This window comes from Arachis stenosperma, chromosome 5 (genome assembly GCF_014773155.1).
Source record: "Arachis stenosperma cultivar V10309 chromosome 5, arast.V10309.gnm1.PFL2, whole genome shotgun sequence".
NCBI classification, from domain to species: domain Eukaryota; kingdom Viridiplantae; phylum Streptophyta; class Magnoliopsida; order Fabales; family Fabaceae; genus Arachis; species Arachis stenosperma.
Window position 1 is genome coordinate 23,067,659 of NC_080381.1, and position 24,464 is coordinate 23,092,122.

Sequence of the window (24,464 nt, forward strand, 5' to 3'; positions counted from 1 at the left end):
AAAAATTAGGAATGATAATTTGATCTGTTCCATATGTCCCTTTCCATACGAAGCAGATTTTTCAACTGTTGATGAATACAAGTTTTTTTTTTAATTGCTTATAATTTATAATGTGATGATTTTAAATATTATGTTTAGAACTTACATAGTTTTGTAGCATTTGGAGTTTACATAGTCTTTTTAATACTTTAGATTTTATTTTTATAGGGCATAAACTATATTTCATACTAGAAAAATATTATTAAAAGAAAAAACAAAAAACAAAAGGTATCACATTTCGAATGGGATGAACATAGGTATGTAAGAGAGGTACTTGTGGATATGATTTGAGCTATAAATGAAATATCATTAGGTAATGGGACAATAATAGAACAAATAACTAATATTTGAGGCGGGTGTTAATATGAAAATACCTGTCCTGCTTGGCTGCTTCATTGCCATCTTTATTAAAAATGTTTTTAAAGCGAAATAATCTCGTGTAGCTCTTATTTTTTAAAACAACAAAATAAATATTGAAATTATAGTATCCTTAATATTAGTATAACAGTTTTCAACAATAGAAGATAAAATAATTTTAATATTATAATATAAATATAATAGAATTCACCTATATAGATTTGAAATTTATTGATCAATTTATTTTGTGCGACCTCGGTTGACAAATGAAAAAAAAAAAAAAAACAAGAGGAACTGAGAAGAGGCCAGGTTGTCACTCTCATAATCTGTGGTTCATGTGAGAATTGGTCAGAATGTAGAGCTTGCTGCACACTGATTAAAAAATGATAGCATGGGTGCCAAGATCAAATTTTTTGTAAACGTTTCCCTGTTCTTATATCATAATAAACAAAATTCCAAATACGACAGAAGAATAGTAAGTGATAACAACATACGGTGGATTTTATTTTGCATATCAAGAATATTGATTTGAGTTGAGGAAATTAAATATGAATTGTCATTGAGGTCATACTAATATTTAACATTGCAATGAGAAGTGTATTGAATGGTTATAATAATCAACTGCTTAGTCAGCATAGGGAACAGTTCTTAGTTTATGCATTTTTATTCTAAGCAAGAACCCAGGGCTCAGTGAAGTCCAAGCCTTTCCCATTCCATGATTTTATTTTCAATTCTATTCCATCATTTTAAGCGGTATAACCAAATGGAAGTTGCATAGTTGTTACAATCAGCTTTAATAAAGAAAAGAAAATTATCTCACTTCTTTCCCTTAAGAAAGTCGTTGAAGAATAGTTCCTTTTACTCCATTAGACAACCATGGTTAAAATTAACTTAGATCCCTTTATATTGATGCTAACTATATTAAAAATACTAAATTGAGAGACTATTAGAAAAATGTGTCTACTTCAATGAAAATTTTATAATTGTTATAATGTAAAGATACTTTATTTTGATCATTAGATAATAAATTATAAAATTTAATTTTTATATATTATAAAAATATCACTTTTATTTAAAGTATAATTAAATAAATAAATCACACTTTTTAAACAAAAATTATTATAAAAAAATATTTTTGACATTTTCATTGAAGTAATTATCTTAGAAAAATACATTACAGGGACTTCAATTTGAGGGTTAACGGATTTCTTCTCCATGTGTAGGTAGGTTCTTTCAATCAAGGCAACCTAGCTTTGCCTATTGATTGTGACTGAAATATATGGAAAAAAATCCTCTCCAGTTTTTTTAACAATTGATAGAATCCAGTATGATGTATCACCTTTGATTCTATGAGTGGGACCAGAAATAAATAAGAGAGAGAGCACAATGAATGGTTAGATTGAACACTGGATACCATCCAGTTTTTATATGCATGACATATTGACATGTAAATTATTATTGGCTAGCAGTATATTACACGGCAAAAAAGAAAGACTAGTAGTAATAATTCATTAGCTTAGAATAAACAAGCATGAATAAAAGGAAGGCATGTGATAATGCCATTACCATATCGTATACCAACCTTGTGTTTGACTAATACCGTTCATAAAACCATCAGAATGAAGTGCTTCCTTAATTACAAGTTCCGGTCAATTTCCTAGATTTTATATGAGAGAGCTGAATGGATCTACACTAAACTATGATGAGGAATATCCATGCTATAAAGTAAAAGCCATGATTCCTTGAGTAACATACATGCTCTATCAGTCTAACTTACTTTTTGGTCTTTTGGCTGAAAAGGTGATCATGGACAAGGACAAGGACACACCTTTAGTTATGTATATGTTTGCCATTTGTATGTTATTATTATGTGTTGGAAGTACAGATCCTGTTGACACATATTGTCCAACTGAATTCCCATTATATAGCAGCAACAGCACATTTGACAATAACCTGAAGCTTCTTTTGGGGTTGCTGCCCTCCAACACAGCTTCCAAGAATGGCTTCTACAACACATCCGTGGGAGATGGGCAAGACAAGGTGTATGGACAAGCACTGTGCAGAGGAGACATCACCAACTCCACAGTCTGCAAGGAATGCATTCAGAAAGCAAGCCAAGATTTAACAAAGATGTGCAACAGTGAAGATGCAATCATATGGTATGAGCTTTGCCAAGTCCGCTACTCCTTTCAGATGTTCTTCACAAGTATGACTTACACCGGGAAGTATCCTAACCATAATCTTAAGGAGAAGAATATCTCGCACACTTCTGGATTTGACCAAGTCTTGGCATATCTGATGAACAATCTCTCACAAGAAGCAGCTTTTATTCCTGCCAACAACATGTTTGCAGCAGGGGAGATTCAATATTCTGGTTCTGATGGTATCAAGAACAAGAAGCTTTATGGACTAGTCCAGTGTACCAGGGATATCTCTGAAGGAGACTGTGCCACTTGCTTAAGTTCTGCCTTAACAGAACTTACTCAATGCTGCTCCTTCCGAGAAGGCGGTATCATTCTTAGTCGGACTTGCAATGTGAGGTTTGAATCATACAGGTTCTTCAACCAGTCATCAGCAAAGATGCTACTCTTTCCAACTTCCAAAGGAGGGGGGAAATGGAAGCCATGGATGTTTGCATTGACAATTGGTGGTTCACTCTTAGTATTAGCAGTTACTATTTTGCTGTGCACTGCTTGTCTGCTCCGCAAAGGGGACACAGGGAGAGGTGAAACTTGTGTAACTAGAATTCATTAATCATTGCAAAACAAGGAATTGCAAGCCTAAGTTCTCTTTTCCTTACAGATGAAGAAAGGATCGAAAGGACGCTGCTACAACAGTTGGCAAGCTCCAAGAGCGTAGCAGTTACACAGGAAGGTGACCTGATTAGCTCTGATGAACTGTTGTTCATGAACTTAGCAACCATTAAGGATGCCACTGATGACTTCTCTGACACAAATAAACTGGGACAAGGAGGATTTGGTGCAGTGTACAAGGTAACTAGTATGTATAATATAATCGTCTAGAGTTCGTTTTGGCCTCTGTAGTGTGCTGTAATTTTGGTATCCATATTGCAGGGTGTTCTACCAGATGGCAGTGAAGTTGCAGTTAAAAGGCTATCAAAAAAGTCTTGGCAAGGAATAGAGGAATTGAAAAATGAGGTCATACTCATTGCCAAGCTTCAGCATAAGAATCTAGTGAGGCTGTTGGGGTGTGGCTTAGAGGGGGATGAAAAATTTCTCATATATGAATTCATGTCAAACAAAAGCCTTGATCAATTTATCTTTGGTTAGTTCATGTTTTGCACATTTTTTTCCATTAACCTTCCAAATGTATCGTTAATTCATTTTACATTTTTTTTGGAAACTGCTTCATTTTAATTTTTTTACATCAACATGGTATTCAGTTGACTTGTGCTGTTGCTTAATATATTTTCAAGATCCAGAGAAACGTTCCGAGTTTGATTGGCATACTTGGTATGGGATTATCAATGGCATTGCGAGAGGACTGCTTTATCTTCATGAGGAGTCTCGGCTTAAAATCATTCACAGGGATTTAAAGCCAAACAATGTGTTGTTGGACCATGAAATGGTTGCCAAAATATCAGATTTTGGTATGGCTAGGATATTTTTCGAGAATCAAAATACAGCAAACACAAAGAGAGTTGTGGGAACATAGTAGGTCAACTCTCACTTTTCTTTTGTTTTAGTTTATGTTATTTCCATAATATATACTTGGGGTTATACTTCCATTCCATGTACTTTTATATAATTATAAACCGATATGATGCTTATGTATAAAATATAGTGGATATATGGCTCCCGAATATGCAATGGAAGGACTCTTCTCAGTAAAATCGGATGTGTTCAGCTTTGGTGTCATGCTGCTTGAAATAATCAACGGGAAAAGAAACAGTGGGTTCTACACAACAGAACTTGCCCCAACACTACTGGCATATGTAATTAATATATAACTTCACTAATTGAAATACCGGATTTTGTAGCAGTAGTGTTCTTTAACTTGAGCTAATTATTTCTGAATTCTAACGTGACAGGCATGGCAGCTGTGGAATGAAGAGAGGAAGTTGGAATTTGTGGATCCAGTGTTGTTGGAATCGTGTATGGCCTGTGAAGTTGTGAAGTGCATGCACATTGGGCTTCTGTGTGTGCAGGAAGATCCGGAGCTGAGGCCTAACATGTCAAGCGTGGTGGTTCTCCTAGGAAGTGAACAAATGGCTCTTCCAAAACCAAGTCAACCAGCATTTTCATTGGGTAGGGCGTTTCATGTTGATCAAGATCCAGGTCCAGCCACTACAACCAATCCTTCTATGAATGGGGGGAGTATATTGTCCAGTGTCTTACCTAGATGATTGATCGATTAAGTAGTATGATATATCTAAGTATGTTGAACTCGAGGAATGTTTACTTGTCGAATGCAAAGTAGGTCTGGTGGATTATGCTTCTTCTCTTTGAATGTTCTTATGTTTACCTCAAGGCTTGATCACTAATCACCGTGCCTTATTCTGTTTAATGTCTTTTTCGTGTATTTTACTATTTTATGAAAGAGATATGTAGTTTACTATTAAATAGAAAAAGACAAATGTCCCTTTGGATTAGCACATGGTTGTTTACCATGGAAAACAACCCTCTTAAATAAAAAAATACAAAATAATTGCTGAAACATTTCGAAAAGACAACATTGGCTTTTTAGGAGACAAATATTCCATCCTTCATTCTATGATATACTACTTATGATATATATCTTGCAAAAGCAACAAACTTATCAGAGAAGACAGAGAGTAAAAAATAATAATGTCTCGCTCCCTCAACAACAGAACTTTATTCTTGATTCTAATCTCAACTATGCTCATGAAGCACGGTAATTCAATGCCAACATACAATTATCATGACTGTAAAGATCCATTATTGGAGAATGCAACCACCGGTGCCATTTTCCAATCTGATCTAACTTCTCTGTTGAGTCCTTTATCTTTAGCGGCTTCCTCTAAGAGCTTCCACAAGGCTAATGTTTCCACAAGGCTGTATGGCCTCTTCCTCTGCAGGGCTGATGTGTCGCAGGACACCTGCAAAAACTGTACCATAACTGCCAGCATAGAAATCAAAAGCAAGTGCGCATCGAATTCTAGCGCAGTAATCTGGTACGACGAATGCATGCTTAGGTACTCCAAGGAACAGTTTTTTGGGGTGGCACAAACTAAGCCATTAGTATTCGCTTGGAACATTGACGACAATAATAGCACTTCACCTACTGAAACTCATCTCAATGCACAAGCACTGATGTACCAGTTGATAGAACAAGCCTCAAGTAGGGATACGCTGTTCAGTGTAGGGAAATATACGGTAAATGATGGGTCCGAGGATAGATACGGGTTGGTGCAGTGTACAAGGGATATAAATCGCTCTTCATGTGCATCTTGTTTGTCTAAGTTGATGGAGAGAACTAAGACTTGTTGCGGACACAGTGTTGGGTGGCGCTTACTGGCTCCTACTTGCAATATAAGGTACGAGAAGGATATCTTCTATGATAGTTTAGAGCCACTAGTATCACCTAATACTAGCAAACCGATACTACCATCGAAAGGTCCGATACTACCATCGAAAGGTAAGGAATCGCAACTTGTTTATTTTGTGAATAACTACTTACGCTTAACCATTTTCTAATCACGATGGAAACTTGAACGAGCAGATAACAGAAATCGCACTGCAAAACTCCTTATACTCCACATGGTCATTCCAATTGCGGTTTTTATGCTCTTCTGTCTTATCTGGTCAGCTCAACCCAAGGAAAGACGAAATCAAGGTGCGTACCAACTGTTACAAGTTTTCTAGTCTCTACTCTCTACTACCACCATTTTTTTTTTTAAATTTGCCCAACTTTCCTAACAAGATCTTTAACTCAGGGGAACAGCTTACCAATTTAATTCAAGTAAATAACTTGAAAAGTTCAAGTAGGTCGTACTTTAAGGATCAAGGAATGATTGCACTCGAAGACAACAAAGGAGAAATACAGTGCTTTAGTTTGAGCACGATTAAGGTTGCTACCAACAGTTTTTCTGATGACACTAAGCTAGGTGAAGGTGGCTTTGGGCCCGTTTTCAAGGTTATACTTGGACTTTTCCATAGAATAATAATTACCATCCACATTAGGAAAATATTGTGGGGCAGTTTATCAATCTCATTGATGAGTTGGTAGATTAGTATTTTAGCTGTGCTTATTTTTTATTTATGATTTATATTTTGCAAATCACACGTACAGGGGAAGTTAAATAATGGAAAGGAAATAGCAGTTAAAAGGCTTTCATTCAAATCAAGACAAGGCATTGAAGAATTCAAGAATGAAGTGACGTTGATTGCAAAACTTCAACACAAAAATCTTGTTAGGCTCTTGGGATGCTGCCTTGATAGAAACGAAAAGCTTCTTGTCTATGAGTACATGGCCAACACCGGTCTCGATGCTTTTCTGTTTGGTTAGCTCTTCCTGTCACTTAATCATATATATACATATAACATATTTTCTTTCTGTTTCCTATATACACTGGTCACGATCTTTTCTACTCTTATCCTGCCATGCATGCAGATCAAAACAAACGTGGAAAGCTGGACTGGCCTAAGCGGGAAAAAATTATAAATGGAATTGCAAGAGGTCTTTCATATCTACACGAGGATTCCAGGCTGAAAATTATTCATAGAGATTTGAAAGCTAGCAATGTATTGTTAGACCAAGACATGAATCCCAAGATATCAGATTTTGGGACTGCTAGAATATTTTATAGCGATCAAATTGAAGCAAGCACCGAAAGGGTTGTTGGTACATAGTAAGTACTACCAGTTCTCCCAGTTCAACGTAAATCCATATATACGTACGATGGTTTCTTCAATTCACTTGCTATCATTCTTTTGCCGGCCAGCTATTCCGAATAACTCTACTTCATAGTTAGCTCATTTATGTTTAACAAAGTTTCTTTCTTACTGTATTAATAATAACTTGAATTTTACTAAGGCTAATGGACTATATGGAGAGCTTGAGCCTTCAAGAACCTTTTTCTTTTTATTGGTAATTGGTTGACATAAAATATTCACAAATCTCAAATTAGTTCCCAAACCGGATGATTAAACGTGTAGACACTTGACATTGCATTAATTAATTTTTTAAAACAGCATTAATGTATAAACCATTATGACCCTGTAACTTGATAGAGGCCAACTAATGTGTTTACTTTGGGTTATTCCAGTGGTTATATGGCACCAGAATATGCTTTGGAAGGGTCATTTTCGGTCAAATCTGATGTTTATAGCTTTGGGGTACTGATGTTGGAAATTTTAAGCGGGAGAAAGAACATTGGTTTCTTCCAACCAGAGCGTCGTCGTGATCAAAGCCTAACTCTTATATCTTATGTAAGTTCGTTCTTTATTTATTTATTTTTGTTTGGGTGGTACAGCGTTTACCCCTTCGTGAGATTTAACAGGCATGGCGACTCTGGAGCGAAGGCAAGGAGCTGGAATTTCTGGATCATGTCCTGGTCGACGCTTGCCCCATAAATGTGGCGTTGAGATGGATTCATATTGGCCTGTTGTGTGTTCAAGAAAGGCCCAAAGACAGGCCCACCATGTCCTCGGTTATTTTGATGCTTGGAAGCACTACAGCCCTTCCTCTACCACTTGCACCTCCATTCTCTTTAAGCAACTATTATGACAATACAAGTGACGAATTTTCAATAACGGAAGAAAAAGAAGAGGAGGTGGAAGAAGGGGAGGATGATAATTCCAACTCTTTTTCAGTAAAATTATAGAATTGAATTCTAGTATTTGAAATGAATGAATAAAATTATAGAATTGAATTGAATTCTAATATTTGAAATGTTTATTAAATGAATTAAAGTTTTATAGCAAACAACTTTACTTTTTATTAATATAACATTATATTTAAATAATAAATATACTTATTTAGTAAATTAAGGTAAATAATAAATCGATCTTTAAAAGATTCTTACGCTAATAAAATGGTACATGACTTTTGTTATTAACAAAATAACCCTTGAGAGATTTTAAAATTTGACAAAATCATCAAACCGTAAAAAGATGATGTCATAGTGAACGAAAAATGCTAATGTGACAGTCGAAAGAGAATTTTAATGATGGTAAAAAATTCCAGCAACATTTTTAACAAAGAACTCCAACAATGTTTTTAGTATCCTACTCAATGTAGCTTTGTTCTAAAAAGGTATAGCTTGAATAACATTATCATTATTGAAGAAGTCGTTCACTTCATGAGGAATAAGAAAGGGCCTAAGGGTTAGATGGCTATAAAGATTGATTTTGAAAAGGTTTACGATAGACTTAAATGGAGCTTTATTAGGGACACCTTAGAGGATATTAATCTTCCTTAGCAGTTTATTGAGCTTGTGTAGCTGTATTAGTACCGCAAAGATGAGGGTGTTGTGGAATGATGAAACCTTGGATAAGTTCATCCCCTCTAGGAGGATTTCGACAGAGGATCCTATTTTCTTCCTATATTTTTGTTATATGCATGAAGTGTCTTTCTCAACTTATTACAGCTGCTTGTGAGCACAAGTTCTGAAAGCCTATTCAGCTTAAGAGAAGCGGCCCTGAATTATCCCATCTCTGCTTTGCAGATGATTTAATCTTGTTTGCGGAGGCAAACATGGAACAAGCAGAGGTTATTAGTAAGATCCTTGATGCCTTCTATCTTAACTCTGGCAAAAAAGTTAGCAATGACAAAACCAAAATTTTTTTCTCCAATAATGTGGTTAATGCAATCAGAAACAACATTAATAGTTTCATCCAATTCACCAGAACATATGATTTAGAGAAGTAATTGGGCGTTCGTCTAATTCACTCGAAAGTCTCTAAGAATACTTTCAATGGTATCATCAACAAAATGAATGTTAGACTCAACAACTGGAAAGCTTCATTCTTGTCTCTAGCAGGGCGAACAACAGTCATAAAATCTATCTTTTGTTCTCTTCTTAGTTATACTACACAAACTGCCTTATTACCTACTACTACTAGTAATATTATTGATTGTAAATGCAAAAAAATTTTTTTGGGGAGAAACATCACATACAAAAAAGGTTCATCTTTTAAATTGGAATAAAATCAGAAAATCCAAAAACTCAGGAGGTCTTGGCATTAGACATGCAAGAGACTTAAACCATACCTTTATGATGAAACTCGGTTAGGACTTGATAAAGAAGAAAGATACCTTATGGAAAAAAGTCCTAAGAGCAAAATATAATTGTGGCAATGACATTATTCCAAGAGTCACTAGGAGAAAAAATATGTCCAGTATATGGAAAGAAATTTACAGTACCTAGAACCGAGTGGAGACAAATTCTATTTGGCGTATTGGTGATGGCTCTAAAATTAGATTTTGGGAGCACAATTGGGTGCCTAATTTGGAAAGACTCGATGCTTACACTAATTAGGTAATAAATCCCCATGAAAGAGAAGAATTACTTATGGATTTTCTTTCGATTTCAGGTTCTTAGGATGAGGGAAAGCTTGATGAGGTGCTGCTGAAACAAGTGGTTAAGAGAATTCTGGCCATGTCCCTACCTTCACCTTGGAAGGAAGCAGACTCTATTGCCTAGGCTCCATCTTCGGACGAAACCTTCAATCTCAAATAAGCATATCAAACTATTATTGAAGACCATGATCTACCTGATTGGTCTTTAAATTAATCTGGAATTGGAATGATCCAGAAAGAATCAGAACTTTCTTATAGCTAGTAGGACATGAAGCTTTGATAACTAATGCTGAAAGATGTAGGCATCACATGGGAAGTGTTTAACTGTCCAAGATGCAACAACAATTAAGAAATGGCAATCCATGTTCTGCGTGAATGTCTTTTTGCGTATCTTGTGTGGTAAATACTTGACATCCCAGAAGATTTAATCGACTCTTTTAACCAAGATATAAGAAGTTGGCTAGGGATTAATATCTCCAAAAGTAATGCTTGGGCTACCATCTTCGGAACCGATGTGTCCACCCTTTGGTATCTGTGCAACAATGTGGTAATTGAAGGGCAGATGATGGAGCCAAATAAAGCGGTGAAATGATTAAAGTTTGCAGTGCAGAGTTTGTAAAGGTTATGAGCATAAAGCGGCCTCCGAGGTATCTCAATTGGACGTCCGAACATTTGATTAGTTGGAATCCTCCTCCAGAACACAGGGTCAAGGTTGATGGTTCCTTCTTTTCCATCAATAACAGCATTGCTTGTGGTGGAGTTTTCAAAAACCACTTAGGTAGATTCATTGTGGGGTTCTCAAGTAATTTGGATATTTGCTCTATAATGCAAGCAAACTATATATGAAAAATTCTCAAGAGCCTCCAGGTAGCAATTGCTAAAAATTTTAATTGCCTAATAATGGAAACAGATTCTCAAATGGCTATGGATTTTATGAAAGAGGGATGTCCTTCTAGTCACCCCTGCAAGTCTCTCATTGAGGACATTAGTATCCTCTCAAGTCGCATTCAATATGTGGAATGGTCTCATATACTTCGAGAAGGTAAGAGTATAGTGGACACTCTTGCAAAGAAAGGCCATTCTCTCTTTATTGGTCCCATACTTTTGATTCTCCCGTCCTAATGTTAGTCACAATCTTCTCTTAGATTGCCATGTTGAGATTTACAGGTATTGGATAGTGTGTTAGTTTGGTTTTTTCCTTTTGTCCTTTTCCACAAAAAAAAGATTATAAGGACATTTTAGATATTTTGAATTTTAAGTAAAATTCTAATAGAATAAAATTTTAAATCAGACCTATTTGAGTTGGAATTGATTTTGAGAGAAAATAATGGAATTGAATTGAATTCCATCTAAACTAATTTAATTATTTTTGTTTCAAACACTGGAATTGAATTCAATTTCTATGAGAATTAAATTCTAAGGAATTTTCAAACACCCTTAAAAAAAGAAAAGAGAAATTAAACAAAAAATGGTTAATAGATTAGTGTCATATTGCAACGAAATTTCTTAAGATCATATTTTTGCTAGACAATAGACATTGCAAGATTTACTATTGCAGTTTTTTATTTTGGTCAGGCTATTGCAATTTATTTGTATATTGAAATTATTTTCTTTTTTGGTGACATCCTTCCTTGTTTGTTAGACTTTGCTATATAGTTTTCTTTATGCATTTCTTTTTTTGTTTGGTATATTCTCTATGCATTGTTATACCTAATGGAAGAAGTACTATTGTACTATTTGGATGTTTTGTGGGTCGTCTCCTCTTTATTTAATCTTATATCGATATTTTTTAGAAGTATTTTTACTCTTTTGAATTTAGGAGTTATCTGAACAAAATTGTAGAGAGTAGGTTGGAGATACAAAGTTGTTGCTATCCCACAATATCTCAAGTTTGTCATTCTCAATGATAGGGATATTTCTGCAAGAACTCCGATACTCAAGTTAGCATCGGTCACAAAAGAAAATAAGATAGAGATCATATATGACTGCATGTATTTGGAATAATGCATATATTTTATGAGGTTATGATGTTATATGCTTCTCTTATGTGGGTTGCTTTTTTCATGAGTTACTCTCATTATATGATACTTGATGTCTTATTGTAGTCTCTTTTCATATGATGCTTTTAGGCCTATCTATAGTTAATGTTGTAGTATTCTCCTTTAATAGTAGCATGATGGTTACAATATAACAATTAACCTCTTAAAATTGAGTTATTAGGCATTAGAATGAGTTATGAATGAGGAGTTATTATCCTATTTATAACATATTCTTTAGAATTCGAGAGAGTACTTAATCATCAAATTAGTTCCTTTGAACTTCTTATACTCTCTTGAACCCGAATTTTAGTATTGGACTTATAGAAATATTTCAGAACAAATATTGTTCTAGTTTGGATTTTGGAGCCTATTTTTTATAGTAGAAATAGGCTTGAAAATATCAAAGTATGGTTTGTAATTGAGAAAAATAGCAGTAATATTGAATGGGATAAAATATATTTTTTATTTTTAAAATAAGCTAAAATTTTTAAAATTTATTTTATTTTAATTTTGTTCCAAAAATTTTTAATTTGCATCAAATATATTTTTAGCAATTAATTTTTTAAAACATTTAGAAATAATTCAACAATAATTTCACAAAAATAATCTTAAACACAATTAAATTAGACATAATTATCATGCATTATTATTTAATTAGTTCTAAATTTTTTAAAAATTTATCTGTCAAAAATATATTTGATATAAATTAAAAATTTTTAGGACAAAACTGAAATAAAATAAAACTAAAAGATATTCTTAAAATTTTTTATAAATTTTAAAAACAAAAAATATACTTTATCTACTAAATCCTAGGACATTAAAAGAAGAGTCCATTTATGGGACTTAGGCAAAATGGACAAGCCTTCCGAAGATTAGTGAAAAATTAGTTCATTTAATTTCTTGCTCTAAACCTCCTACTTGAAAAAATTGAGAATTAATATAAAAGATTAATGAGAAGTGGTGGAAGACAATGACGGACATGGCATTACACTATTATTCCAGTTCTATCTCACTCTCTAGTGAGATTGGATGCTCTAAAAAATTTTTATCGCTTAAGAGAATAAAGTATAACCTTTTATCATATATTTTATAGATGTTCTTGTCAGGAACTATCCTTCGAAGTATAGCTCGTTAACACTCAAAAAGCTCCTTCTCCAAGACCTTTAGGTGAACTGCCCGCTCTTCAATGGCCGGACCCGTGTGTTGAACCTGCAAAAATACACTAAGAGTTCTTTCTTAAGAGTGAGTGAAAAGGAATGAATCTATAGTCCTATTTGCCCTGTATTTATTGTTGCATAATGGCAATCATTATGTACATGTTATGCTCGAGATATATGTCGGCACTCTGGAAGTGTTCGGAGTCGATTATTTTAATAAGGCAAAGTATTTGAATTTAAAATTTAGTTCCAAGGTGTAGCATTATGCATCCGAGTTATTCGGGTACAGATCACAGTCCCCAAACTTGACTTTCAGTTGTTTTGTGGGGAGCAAGTTGAGCTTAGTTTTTTAATGTTATACCTCGGGACTTTATAAGCTTGTCCTAGTAACCCCCAAGCTCAACGCGTAGTCGTTTTGTCAAGCTTGGGTTTAAAGCACGTGTTTTAAGGGATATAAAGGGTGAGCACCATTTCTCAATGCATTTAATGCAATAATTACTACGTCGTAGTTATCTCGAGGGAATCTTGTCTGCTCAATATTTGAAAGTAGGTGAACAGTTACACCTGATCAAACAGCTAGAGATAAAAAGTGATTTAGATTGTATGTTAGTGGATATTTAGATTTTCATTGCCTCTTCCTATTAACATATTAGGAACCGTTCCTGTGTTATTTGCACGAAAATTACCCAGTGGAAAAAATGACTTTAAGAGATTAGTATTATTTTTTTCTTGTTTCTTGCTGTCTTTGTCTCTGTTTTCTTTCTTATCTTCTCTTTTCCCTTTCTTAACATGGCTAGAGACAAAATAAAAGACAAAATAATAGAAATAGAAGGTGACCTTTATGTGTGGGTACATGCAGATGTTAAATTTCTCGTTTTCTTATCACAACATGGAAAAAAATTTTTGAACTTGTTACTAGTAACTGTGTTAGGGTTGGTATGCCAGTGCGTGTAGAATTTCTTCCTTGTGGTGGTGAGGAGAGGGTATGTGAGAAGAGGGATGAATAGGCTTATTTTTATTTTTATGTTTGTGCTTTGTCTCAGTTAAATGTGAAGTTTTTTTACTGACTTTGAATGCAAGGTGTTAACACAACTAAATTGTACTCCTTCACAACTACACTCTAATTCATGGGCTTTCCTTCAAGCCTATGAATGTCTGCTGGAGTTCCTGGAAACTCCTCCCTTTATAAACATCTTTTTCTCGTTGTTTCAATCAAAAGGGCTGCATAGAGATCTTTGGGCAAATCTTAGTAGTTACCTGGGATGATCCCTCTTTGTTTTATACAAATCTTCTTTTAAAAGTTTCAAAGAAATGTTTGTAAATGTACGATCATTGGAGACTGAATATCTATTTATTTAGATGATGAGTTAGTGGAAAAGTTTCTGCTTTATTGGTGTCCCGAGCTGATGCAAATTTTAGATGCTCTGAGAAGAGATGAAAAGGACAGTTTGGTTCTGGAGTTCCTAATAGAATGCTTTTCATAAAAAAAATTGTTGTCTATTTCTGATATGTTAAAGGTTGAAAATGATAAAGAAGCTTTGAAAACGTATATAGGTAATCTTTTGACATAAGGTAGGAATTATGTTTGTGGAAGATCTGTTTCTCAAACTTACGTTGTTTGTTTGATACAGATGAAAAATTTCTGAGCTTATCGTCGGCATGAATGAGAGTTTTTTTTTTTTTTTGATAAAAAAAGAAGCATGACAATGAAGTTTCTGTTGCAGGTGTCGGGAAGGACGTGGAGGTAGACCCTGCACAGTCATGTGCTCATTCATTAAAAAGGAAGAAACCAGATTCATAGAAGTCCTTGAGGTTCTTTCTGCTGCTGATTTGGATTTTGGGGAAGAAAATGAATTGGGGAAGTAGTTGCGACTTCATGATTTTCTCTAGGGGTGTGAATGCTCAGTCTGTTTGGAGTGAACGATTTCCATTTCCTGAGTTGGCCGACAAAGTCACCAACACCCAGTCGATGTGAGAATGCTAAAAGAGGTTGGAAAAGAGGCGGTTGGACAGTATATGCAGGTAAGAAAAAAGTTTAAACAACTTAGTTTAGTTAGTATTGTGTTGTAAATGCAATCTTTGGCTATGTTTCAGGTTATTGGTGCCAAGATGCTTTGTATGGGTCAAACTACAGAATTGCTCAGAGTTGAGAAAAAGAAAGACGTAAGCAAGGTGTTAGAGTTGCAGAAATCTTTAAAGGAAAGAGATGAAGTTGTTATTGATGTGACATCGAAGATGAAAGGTATGGAGGGAGAGATGTTGAAGCTACATGATTATATTCGAGCTTTGCAAGGTCAGATCAAGGATGTTGACAATGAGAAAGGCAGGTTGACATCTAGGGTGCATGAGCTTGAGAATGAGATGCTGGAGATGTTCGCAGTGGTTTGACCGTGCTGTCAACCGGGTGACGGCATTTGCTCCTAAATTTGACATTGGGGATCTTGACGTTACCAAGATAGTGGTCATTGACAAGCTTGTAGATGATGAAGCTGTTTGTGAAGTAAAAAGATGATAATGCGGAGACTATTGAGAAAAACCCCTGACTTTAGGGCTATCTATTTTGAATTATGTTGTTGCTTTCTTGAACTCTTTGTTCTATGTAGTTGGGTGGATTATATGGTGTATAAACACCAATACTTTTCTTTATTTTGGAAAAGGTTGTTTCCTTTTGACAAAATGATATAACGCTTCAGTCGCGTATTTTGAAATTCCAATTTTGTGTTTTGTTGGTATTCTGAGGGTGACCTAAAACTGTAGGTCGATCTCGGACGAGATCTTCTGTACTGGTCGGAGCTGTTGTGTCCGACTTGTTGGACTGGCTGAACTGCTGATCCTTCGTCACCGGAGGGTGGGGGGTACCTGCAAGAGACTCCGATGCTTAAGTTAGCATGGGTATTAAACATGTATTGAGTAGAATCAGAGTATGAGTTATACCTGGGTACTCCAGTGTATTTTTAATGGTGAGGAGTGACCTCCAGTGGATAAGATAAGTTAGTTATCTTATCTTATCTTTATCTTATCTTTAAGTGAGGTCATCTTATCTTCAAGGGAACCGCCTTTATCTTTCTGGGCTTTGGCTGCCTTTAGATTGGGCTGTGTTCCTTCGTTTTGGGCCTGCTTTGGGCTCCTTTGGCGAGTTGGCCGAGCTCTTTGAGAAGAGGTCGGATAGTCTGACCTGAAGAGGTCGGTCGGCTTGTCGCTAAACATCCCGGGTCGGACAGCTTGACCTAGGGTATGAACAGTGCCCCTACTTGAGTTCGATCTTTCCATGAGATCTTGCTTTTCAGAGCTTCGATCTCTTTGGAAGTAGTGCTCAAGCATCTGTCTTGCTTGTTTCTTTATTGCTTTGCAATCTTGCAGATTTTCTAGAGGTTTGGTACTTCACAGTCCAACCTCTTTTGAATGGTAGCGTGGGTTTTCTACCCTTGCCTTTCGGATCACGCCTTGCTTTAAGTTTGTGTTGACAACCCTCTGCTTTGGCGAAGTTGTCCTTGCGACTTGATATCCAGACTTTTAGTGATTTGTCTAATGACTTTTTAGTGTTCTTTATATAGAACCTTTTTTTAGTCTTGGATGATGTTCGTAGCCCTGTTTGAGATTGTGCCTTCTTTGAGTGGAGTTGTATCCTTTTTGGCTAAGCTCATTTGAGCCCTAAGTTGTTTCCCAACCTTTTGGCTTATTCTTTTTTGAAGTCGTACTTGCGCCTCTTCTTTAGCTGACGTCGATCTCCTAACCTTTTGGCTTGTTCTTTTTTGAAGTCGTACTTGCGCCTCTTCTTTAGCTGATGTCGATCTGTATGACTTTGCCCTGCTTGAGTTCGGACTTTTCCGTGATACACGGCTTTCAGAGTTTCGATCTCTTCGGGGAAGTCGTGCTCAAGCATCCTGACTTTGGTCGATCTTTGAGTAGTTTCTCCTTGTGCGAGTCTGGTATTGCCCCTTTTACTTTGTTGAGGGGACTTTTCAGCCTTCTTCCAACTTGTTTGTCTTCGCTGTTCGGGCTTTTTAGTCATAATCCAACAACTTTTTAGGTAGTGTTCCGATGGGGAACCTTTTTATAGTTTGTTTGGATGACTTTTTAGCTCTGTCTTTGAGGCTGTGCTTTTCGCTTTAAGTAGTGTCTTTTTTCAAGACTTCATACTTTTTAGCAAAACATTCCTGGCCTTCCTTTGGCCGTTTGCGAGATGTCTTTGTCCGTTTTTGTGGATCTTTGTAGAATGTCGGTACTTTGTTGTCTGACCTCTTTTGATCACCTCTGATTTTGTCCACTTTTTGCTTGGTCGAGGTGGTCCTTGGGGCTAATTTGTTCGATGACCTTTTAGTGTTTTCGTAGAACACTTTTTAGTCATTCTGAACAATTTTGATAGCCCTTGTCGTGGAGCCGTGGCTTTTTGGGCGGAGCTATGTCCGGTTTAGCGCACGTTTTTCGTTGGTTTGACTTCTTTTTGTCAGTCCAAGTTGTAGCTTTCGTTGGTCCGAATTCTCCTTGTCGGTCCAATATGTAGCTTTCCAAATTATTTCTGTAATCCTCTTTCTTGGACTTTGTTCAGGTCTCTTTCAGGGATTACTTTTATAACTTTTGTGTTGTGGGCCGACTTTCGTCGTGTCGGGGCTCTCCTGAGTTATTTCTGTAATCCTCTTTCTTGGACCTTGTTCAGATCTCTTTCAGGGATTTACTTTGATAACTTTTTAGTGGTAAGAGTCCGACTTGGTTATGTCGGTCTCCTTTAAGTTATTTTTTGTTGTCCTCTTTCTTGGATCTTTGTCAGATCTCTTTCAGGGACTACTTGTATAACTTTTTAGTGATAGGAGTCCGACTTGGTTATGTCGGTCTCCTTTAAGTTATTTTTTGTAGTCCTTTTTCTTGGATCTTTGTCAGATCTCTTTCAGGGACTACTTGTATAACTTTTTAGTGGTAGGAGTCCGACTTGGTTCTGTCGGTCTCCTTTAAGTTATTTTTTGTAGTCCTCTTTCTTGGAACTTTGTCAGATCTCTTTCAGGGACTACTTGTATAACTTTTTGTTTTGGGCTGACTTTGTTATGTCAGGCCCTTCTAAGTTAAAGTAATCCTCTTTAATAGGGTTGGCCAGACCTCTTTCTAGGGTTTACTTATAACTTGGGTTGACTTGGTCCGACTTCCGAACGTCAGCCAGTCTTTAAGTTATTATATTAGCTATCCGTAATCGGTGAAATTGGTTTTCACCTTGCCGACTTGTCACTTTGTAATCGGACGATAAATTTGGTTTTCATCTTGCCGACTTTGTCGTGATCGGGCGGTGAATCTGGTGTTCACCTTGCCGACCTGCCGTAGTCGGGCGTCTTGGTAGGAAACTTTTTAGGGAATCTGCAATTTTTTAATAAAATGAAGATAAGAGTGTGTATATGTTAGTACTTACCTTTCTAGGTCGGGCAATCTTTTTGGATCTCGGCCTGGCCCCTTTGCAGGCATGCCATGACCTTGGTAGCTCTTGCCCCTCGAGGTTGGACACTTTGTAGTAACCTTTCCCAGTTCTTCTGAACAACTTGGTATGATCCTTTCCAGTTGGCTGCTAGCTTCTCTTCTCCTGACCGACCTATTCTGATGTCATTTCAGATTAGGATGAGATCGTCATTGCTAGGTTACCTTCCGATTGTATCTTGAGGCCATTTGACGTTTTAACACATCTTCCTTAGTCCGAGCTCTTTCTCAGATTTCTGGAAGTAGGTCGAGCTCTTCCCTTTGGATTTGGGAGTTGACCTCTTTATTGTAGAGGATCATTCTGGGGGATCCTTCTTCGATCTCTACTGGGATCATTGTCTCCACTCCGCGAGTCAATCAGAAGGGTGATTCCTCCGTGGTGAAGTGTGGAGTTGTCCGATATGCCTATAGGACTTGTGGGAGCTCTTCAGCCCAAGCTCCCTTTTGATCTGAAGACCTTTGGTTCTTTCTGCAAAAAGTTTACGTATTCGCCTTTGAGGAGAATGTGTGCTTTGCTTAGGATTTGGCTGCTGTTCATGTTTCTTTTCATCATTGCCTGACTCCTTTGTACAAAAGTTCTAGCTTTTGTTTTGACCTTTTGTTTGAGAGGTGTTCGGACTATTTGGGTACAGATTGTCGGCTTCTCTTCTCTGTGTTCTTGCCCTGTTGTTGCCTCCAAGGGGTGCCCCTGGACTTTCGTGTGAGTCCTGGGGTTTTCCTTTTACTCATTGTTCTGAAAACCGAACCGGACCGGCTGGTTCAACCGGATTAACCGGGAACCGGTCATCTAACCGGTTCGGTTGAGGTGTAAAACCGTCTGGCAGAAAACCGGTAAAAAAATCGGTCAAACCGGCAATTAACCGGTGAACCGTTTGAACCGAACGATTTTTTTTCGGTTTTCAATTTAAAAAAAAAAAGAAAAAAATAAAAAAATATATAAACCCTTTACCCTTCCCCGTTTTCTCTCTCTCACTCACGCACAAGACCCACCCCCTCCTCACTCTCTCCACTCCATGAAACCCTAGCCCTCTTTTTCTTTCGCCCTCCCAGCCAACAGTAGCAGAAGCCACCGTCCAATGCCCAACGCCGTCGTCGCCGACGAACTCGTATCCTCAGCCAGCGTCCAGCCTCGTCGTCGCCGATCCTCTTCTCCTGGATCCCATGCATCTCCTTGCGTCGCTAGGTCTCATCGCGGAACGGATAGAGGGTGCTGTCGCCGCCGGGTGGAACTAACCGTGGTGGCATCAAGAATCGTCGCCTGTGGAAGGTGAAGGTATACTCGTCGCTGTCATCGTTTCTCTTCCCCTCGCCGTCGTCTCTCTGTCGCTGTCGAGCCCTCTCTCTGTCTTCGTCGTCGTTGGCCACCCTGAAATCGTGTCTCTGTCGATCCCCTTCTCTCGCGCGTCAAGCTTGTCTTCAATCCCTCTGTGCCTGAGCTCACTTCCCCTCTTCCATTGCCATCACTTGGATTCCTCCTTCGCTGCCGGTCTTCAATTTAATTTTGCTTGTTTTTGTAATTACATTTGGGTTCTGATTTCTGATTCTAAGTTTACTGATTTCTTCTTAGCTTGAGTTTATGAATTTCTGAGTTTGTAAGCAGATTCCTGCCCTGCTTCAATTTTCAATTTTGGGAGTTAATTGCTATTTTTTGGATTTGATCATGTTGATTGTTGCTTGTTTGTCTGGGTTAATTGTTGTGCTTCATTGCTGTCTTCTGCATTTAATTTCTGTTGATTGTTGCTGTCTTTTGCTTTTTAGCTTTTAATTTTGTTAATTAAACGAATTAATCAAGTTTTTTTTATTCTGTTTTTAATTTGTTATTGCAATTGGATTTCATAATTTGATTGTTTGATTTAATAATATTTTTATAATTCTGTCTGTTTGTTCAAATTATGATTATATATATTCAAAATTTAAATTATGATTATGTTTGCAAATTCAATGGTTAGTGGTTATTACTGTGTTTCAAATTCAATTGTTTGTTATTGTTTGTTATAGATTGAAATTTTAAATTTTAAATTTTATTAGGTTAAATTTTATTAAAATTTAAATATTTAAAATTATATATTAAAATTTTAATAATTTTATTTAATATTTAATTAAACCGGTTGAACCCCGGTTGAACTCCAGTTGAACCCCGGTCGAACCAGTAAACCAGTAAACCAGTCACCTCACCGGTTTATTGACCGGTCCGGTTTTCGCAACCTTGCTTTTACTGCTGTATCTGACACTTGATGTTTTGCTGTTATTGTCCGAGTTGTTTCCATTATTTGTCCGAGTTGTTTGGTAATAACCTCGTGGTTGACCTATGTCTTCTTCAAAAATATTGCTGAGATGTCTACTAAGATCCCGATCGGCATGTCTGATTGACTGGATTCCATAGTTGTAATGCGTGTTACTGTGGCTGACCCTGAGTACTGTGTGCGACGTAGGAGGTTCCTCTGGATTTGTAGGGATAGGGATGAGGAAAAGAATTATGAGCTGGTGTCGCCGGACTCTGAGGAGAGGGTTTGTTTTCCTTCCTTGTTGTGGTCTTGTAATGTGGTATGGATGAGGCTTCTGTTATTGCCCCCTGATTTGGTGTTGGCTAGTTTTGAAAATGCATAAGCTCGGGCATTCTACTCCCGAGGTATGTGTCAGACTTCATATTCTCCGAAATTTTTGTCCAGGGTCCCCTGAATTGTTCGAGCTGTTCTCTGGTTTTGTCCAGGGTCCCCCGAATTACCCAAGGTATTTTTTGTGGTGGGATCCTCAGCTTGGTTGCTCCCTTCTATTTGTGAGGTGACTACTTGTGAGTCATTGGACATGGTAAGCTCCTACCTTCTTAGCTAGCCTTAAACCAGCCAGTAGTGACTCGTATTCAGCTTGGTCATTTGACTTGATTTGGCTTCCCTGATCACCTTTCTATAATTACACCTGCACCACTTCCGGTTTTATTTGAAGAGTCATCCATGTAGAGTTTCCATTTTGTAGGAGTTCCCGGGGTGTCAGTGTACTCTGTAATGAAGTCGACCAAATACTATGATTTGATGACTGTCTGAGCTTTATGTCAAAGATCGATTTTGACTGCCCACTATAGAATTCTTCCTACTAAGTCTATTTTCTTGTAGGATGCCTTTGATGGGCTGGTTGGTCCGAACTCTGATAGTGTAAGCTTGAAAGTATGGGTGGAGTCATCGAGAGGTGAGTATGGAGGCGTAGGCGAACTGCTCTATCTCTTGATAGTTTAGTTCGGCCCCTTGTAGGGCCTTGATGATGAAGTAGACGGATTGTTGCCCACTTTGTCTTCTTTAACTAGTGATGAGGCTATTGCCAGATGGTGCACGAAATTGCAATCACACTTTTGCAATCCCGCACAACTAACCAGCAAGTGCACTGGGTCGTCCAAGTAATACCTTACGTGAGTAAGGGTCGATCCCACGGAGATTGTCGGCTTGAAGCAAGCTATAGTTATCTTGTAACTCTTAGTCAGGATATCAATAATTATCAGGGTTGATTGTAAAAAGTAAAAGAACATGAAATAAGTACTTGTTTTGTAGTAATGGAGAATAGGTTGAGGTTTCGGAGATGCTCTATCTTCTGAATCTCTGCTTTCCTACTGTCTTCTTCTTCAAGCACGCAAGACTCCTTCCATGGCAAGCTGTATGTAGGTTTTCACCATTGTCAATGGCTACCTCCCATCCTCTCAGTGAAAATGTTCAACGCGCTCTGTCACAGCACGGCTAATCATCTGTCGGTTCTCAATCAGGTTGGAGTAGAATCCAGTGATCCTTTTGCGTCTGTCACTAACGCCCAGTCTTCAGGAGTTTGAAGCTCGTCACAGTCATTCAATCCCTGAATCCTACTCAGAATACCACAGACAAGGTTTAGACCTTCCGGATTCTCTTGAATGCCGCCATCAATTCTAGCTTATACCACGAAGATTCTGATTAAGGAATCCAAGAGATATCTACTCAATCTAAGGTAGAACCGAGGTGGTTGTCAGGCACACGTTCATAGTTGAGAATGATGATGAGTGTCACGGATCATCACATTCATCAGGTTTAGGAACAAGTGATATCTTAGAATGGAAGCAAGCATGATTGAATGCAAAACAGTAGTAATTGCATTAATCCATCAAGACACAGCAGAGCTCCTCACCCCCAACCATGGGGTTTAGAGACTCATGCCGTAGAAGATACAATGAGAAACTTGTAAAGTGTCATGAGGTACAGATACAATGTCAAAAGATCCTATTAATAGTGAACTAGTAACCTAGGGTATACAGAAATGAGTAAATGACGTAAAAATCCACTTTTGGGGTCCACTTGGTGTGTGCTTGGGCTGAGCATTGAAGCTTTTATGTGTAGAGACTTTTTCTAGAGTTAAACGCCAGCTTTTATGCCAGTTTGGGCGTTTAACTCCAATTCTTATGCCAGTTCCGGCGTTAAACGCCGGGAATTCTGAAGCTGATTTGCAATGCCGGTTTGGGCCATCAAATCTCAGGCAAAGTATGGACTATTATAAATTTCTGGAAAGCCCAGGATGTCTACTTTCTAACACCGTTGAGAGCACGCCAATTGGGCTTCTGTAGCTCCAGAAAATCCACTTCGAGTGCAGGGAGGTCAGAATCCAACAGCATCTGCAGTCCTTTTCAGTCTCTGAATCAGATTTTTGCTCAGGTCCCTCAATTTCAGCCAGAAAATATCTGAAATCACAGAAAAACACACAAACTCATAGTAAAGTCTAGAAAAGTGAATTTTAACTAAAAACTAATAAAAATATAATAAAAACTAACTAAAATATACTAAAAATATACTAAAAACAATGCCAAAAAGCGTATAAATTATCTGCTCATCACAACACCAAACTTAATTTGTTGCTTGTCCCCAAGCAACTGAAAATCAAAATAGAATAAAAAGAAGAGAATATACTATAGACTCTAAAATATCAAAGAAACTTAGCTCCAATTAGATGAGCGGGACTAGTAGCTTTTTGCTTCTGAACAGTTTTGGCATCTCACTTTATCCTTTGAAGTTTAGAATGATTGGCATCTATAGGAACTCAGAACTCAGATAGTGTTATTGATTCTCCTAGTTAAGTAAGATGATTCTTGAACATAGCTACTTTATGAGTCTTGGCTGTGGCCCAAAGCACTCTGTCTTCCAGTATTACCACCGGATACATATATGCCACAGACACATACTTGGGTGAACCTTTTCAGATTATGACTCAGCTTTGCTAAAGTCCCCAATTAGAGGTGTCCAGGGTTCTTAAGCACACTCTTTTTGCCTTGGATCACAACTTTATTATTATTATTATTATTATTATTATTATTATTTTTGTATTCACTGCTTTTTATTCTTGCTTCAAGAATCAATTTGATGATTTTTCAGATCCTCAATAACATTTCTCTTTTTCCATCATTCTTTCAAGAGCCAACAATTTTAACATTCTTAAAGCAACAAATTCAAAAGGCATATGCACTGTTCAAGCATTCATTCAGAAAACAAAAAGTATTGTCTCCACATCAAACTAATTCAACTAGTTTCAAAGATGAATTCGAAATCCTGTACTTCTTGTTCTTTTGTGATTAAAGCATTTTTCATTTAAGAGAGGTGATGGATTCATAGGACATTCATAGCTTTAAGACATGAACCTTAAATTTTTATTAATCATGAATTAAGAACAAGACTCAAAAATAGATATAAGATAAGACTAATAGTAATAGAAAACAAAAATTTAAATAGACTCCTAATGATAGAGGTTATCACAGAGTTAGGACTCAACAACCTTGATTTTGAGAAGTGGATGCTCCCTCAACTTGTGGGGTATTTGACCCTTCAAGGGAGAGCTTTTGGCGCTTCAACTCCTGTAGCTCACGCCCCTGCTTCTCTTGTTCCTTCAGCAATTTGCAGAGCATGCAGTTTTG

General features: G+C 37.1%; 2 protein-coding genes across 2 annotated transcripts; both read left to right on the plus strand.

The window, feature by feature from the left end:
* Positions 1-1,984: 1,984 nt before the first annotated feature.
* LOC130981628 (cysteine-rich receptor-like protein kinase 10) lies at positions 1,985-5,076 on the plus strand. The gene is made up of 6 exons (XM_057905220.1): positions 1,985-3,121; positions 3,199-3,389; positions 3,471-3,681; positions 3,833-4,070; positions 4,201-4,351; positions 4,448-5,076. Exons 1-6 carry the CDS (start codon positions 2,152-2,154, stop codon positions 4,760-4,762), a joined length of 2,076 nt encoding a protein of 691 aa, XP_057761203.1. The 5' UTR covers positions 1,985-2,151; the 3' UTR covers positions 4,763-5,076.
* Positions 5,077-5,180: 104 nt separating this feature from the next.
* Positions 5,181-8,290, plus strand: LOC130981629 (cysteine-rich receptor-like protein kinase 25). Its single transcript, XM_057905221.1, has 7 exons — positions 5,181-6,015; positions 6,100-6,213; positions 6,314-6,513; positions 6,670-6,880; positions 6,991-7,228; positions 7,646-7,808; positions 7,880-8,290. Exons 1-7 carry the CDS (start codon positions 5,205-5,207, stop codon positions 8,201-8,203), a joined length of 2,061 nt encoding a protein of 686 aa, XP_057761204.1. The 5' UTR covers positions 5,181-5,204; the 3' UTR covers positions 8,204-8,290.
* The last annotated feature ends 16,174 nt before the right edge of the window (positions 8,291-24,464 follow it).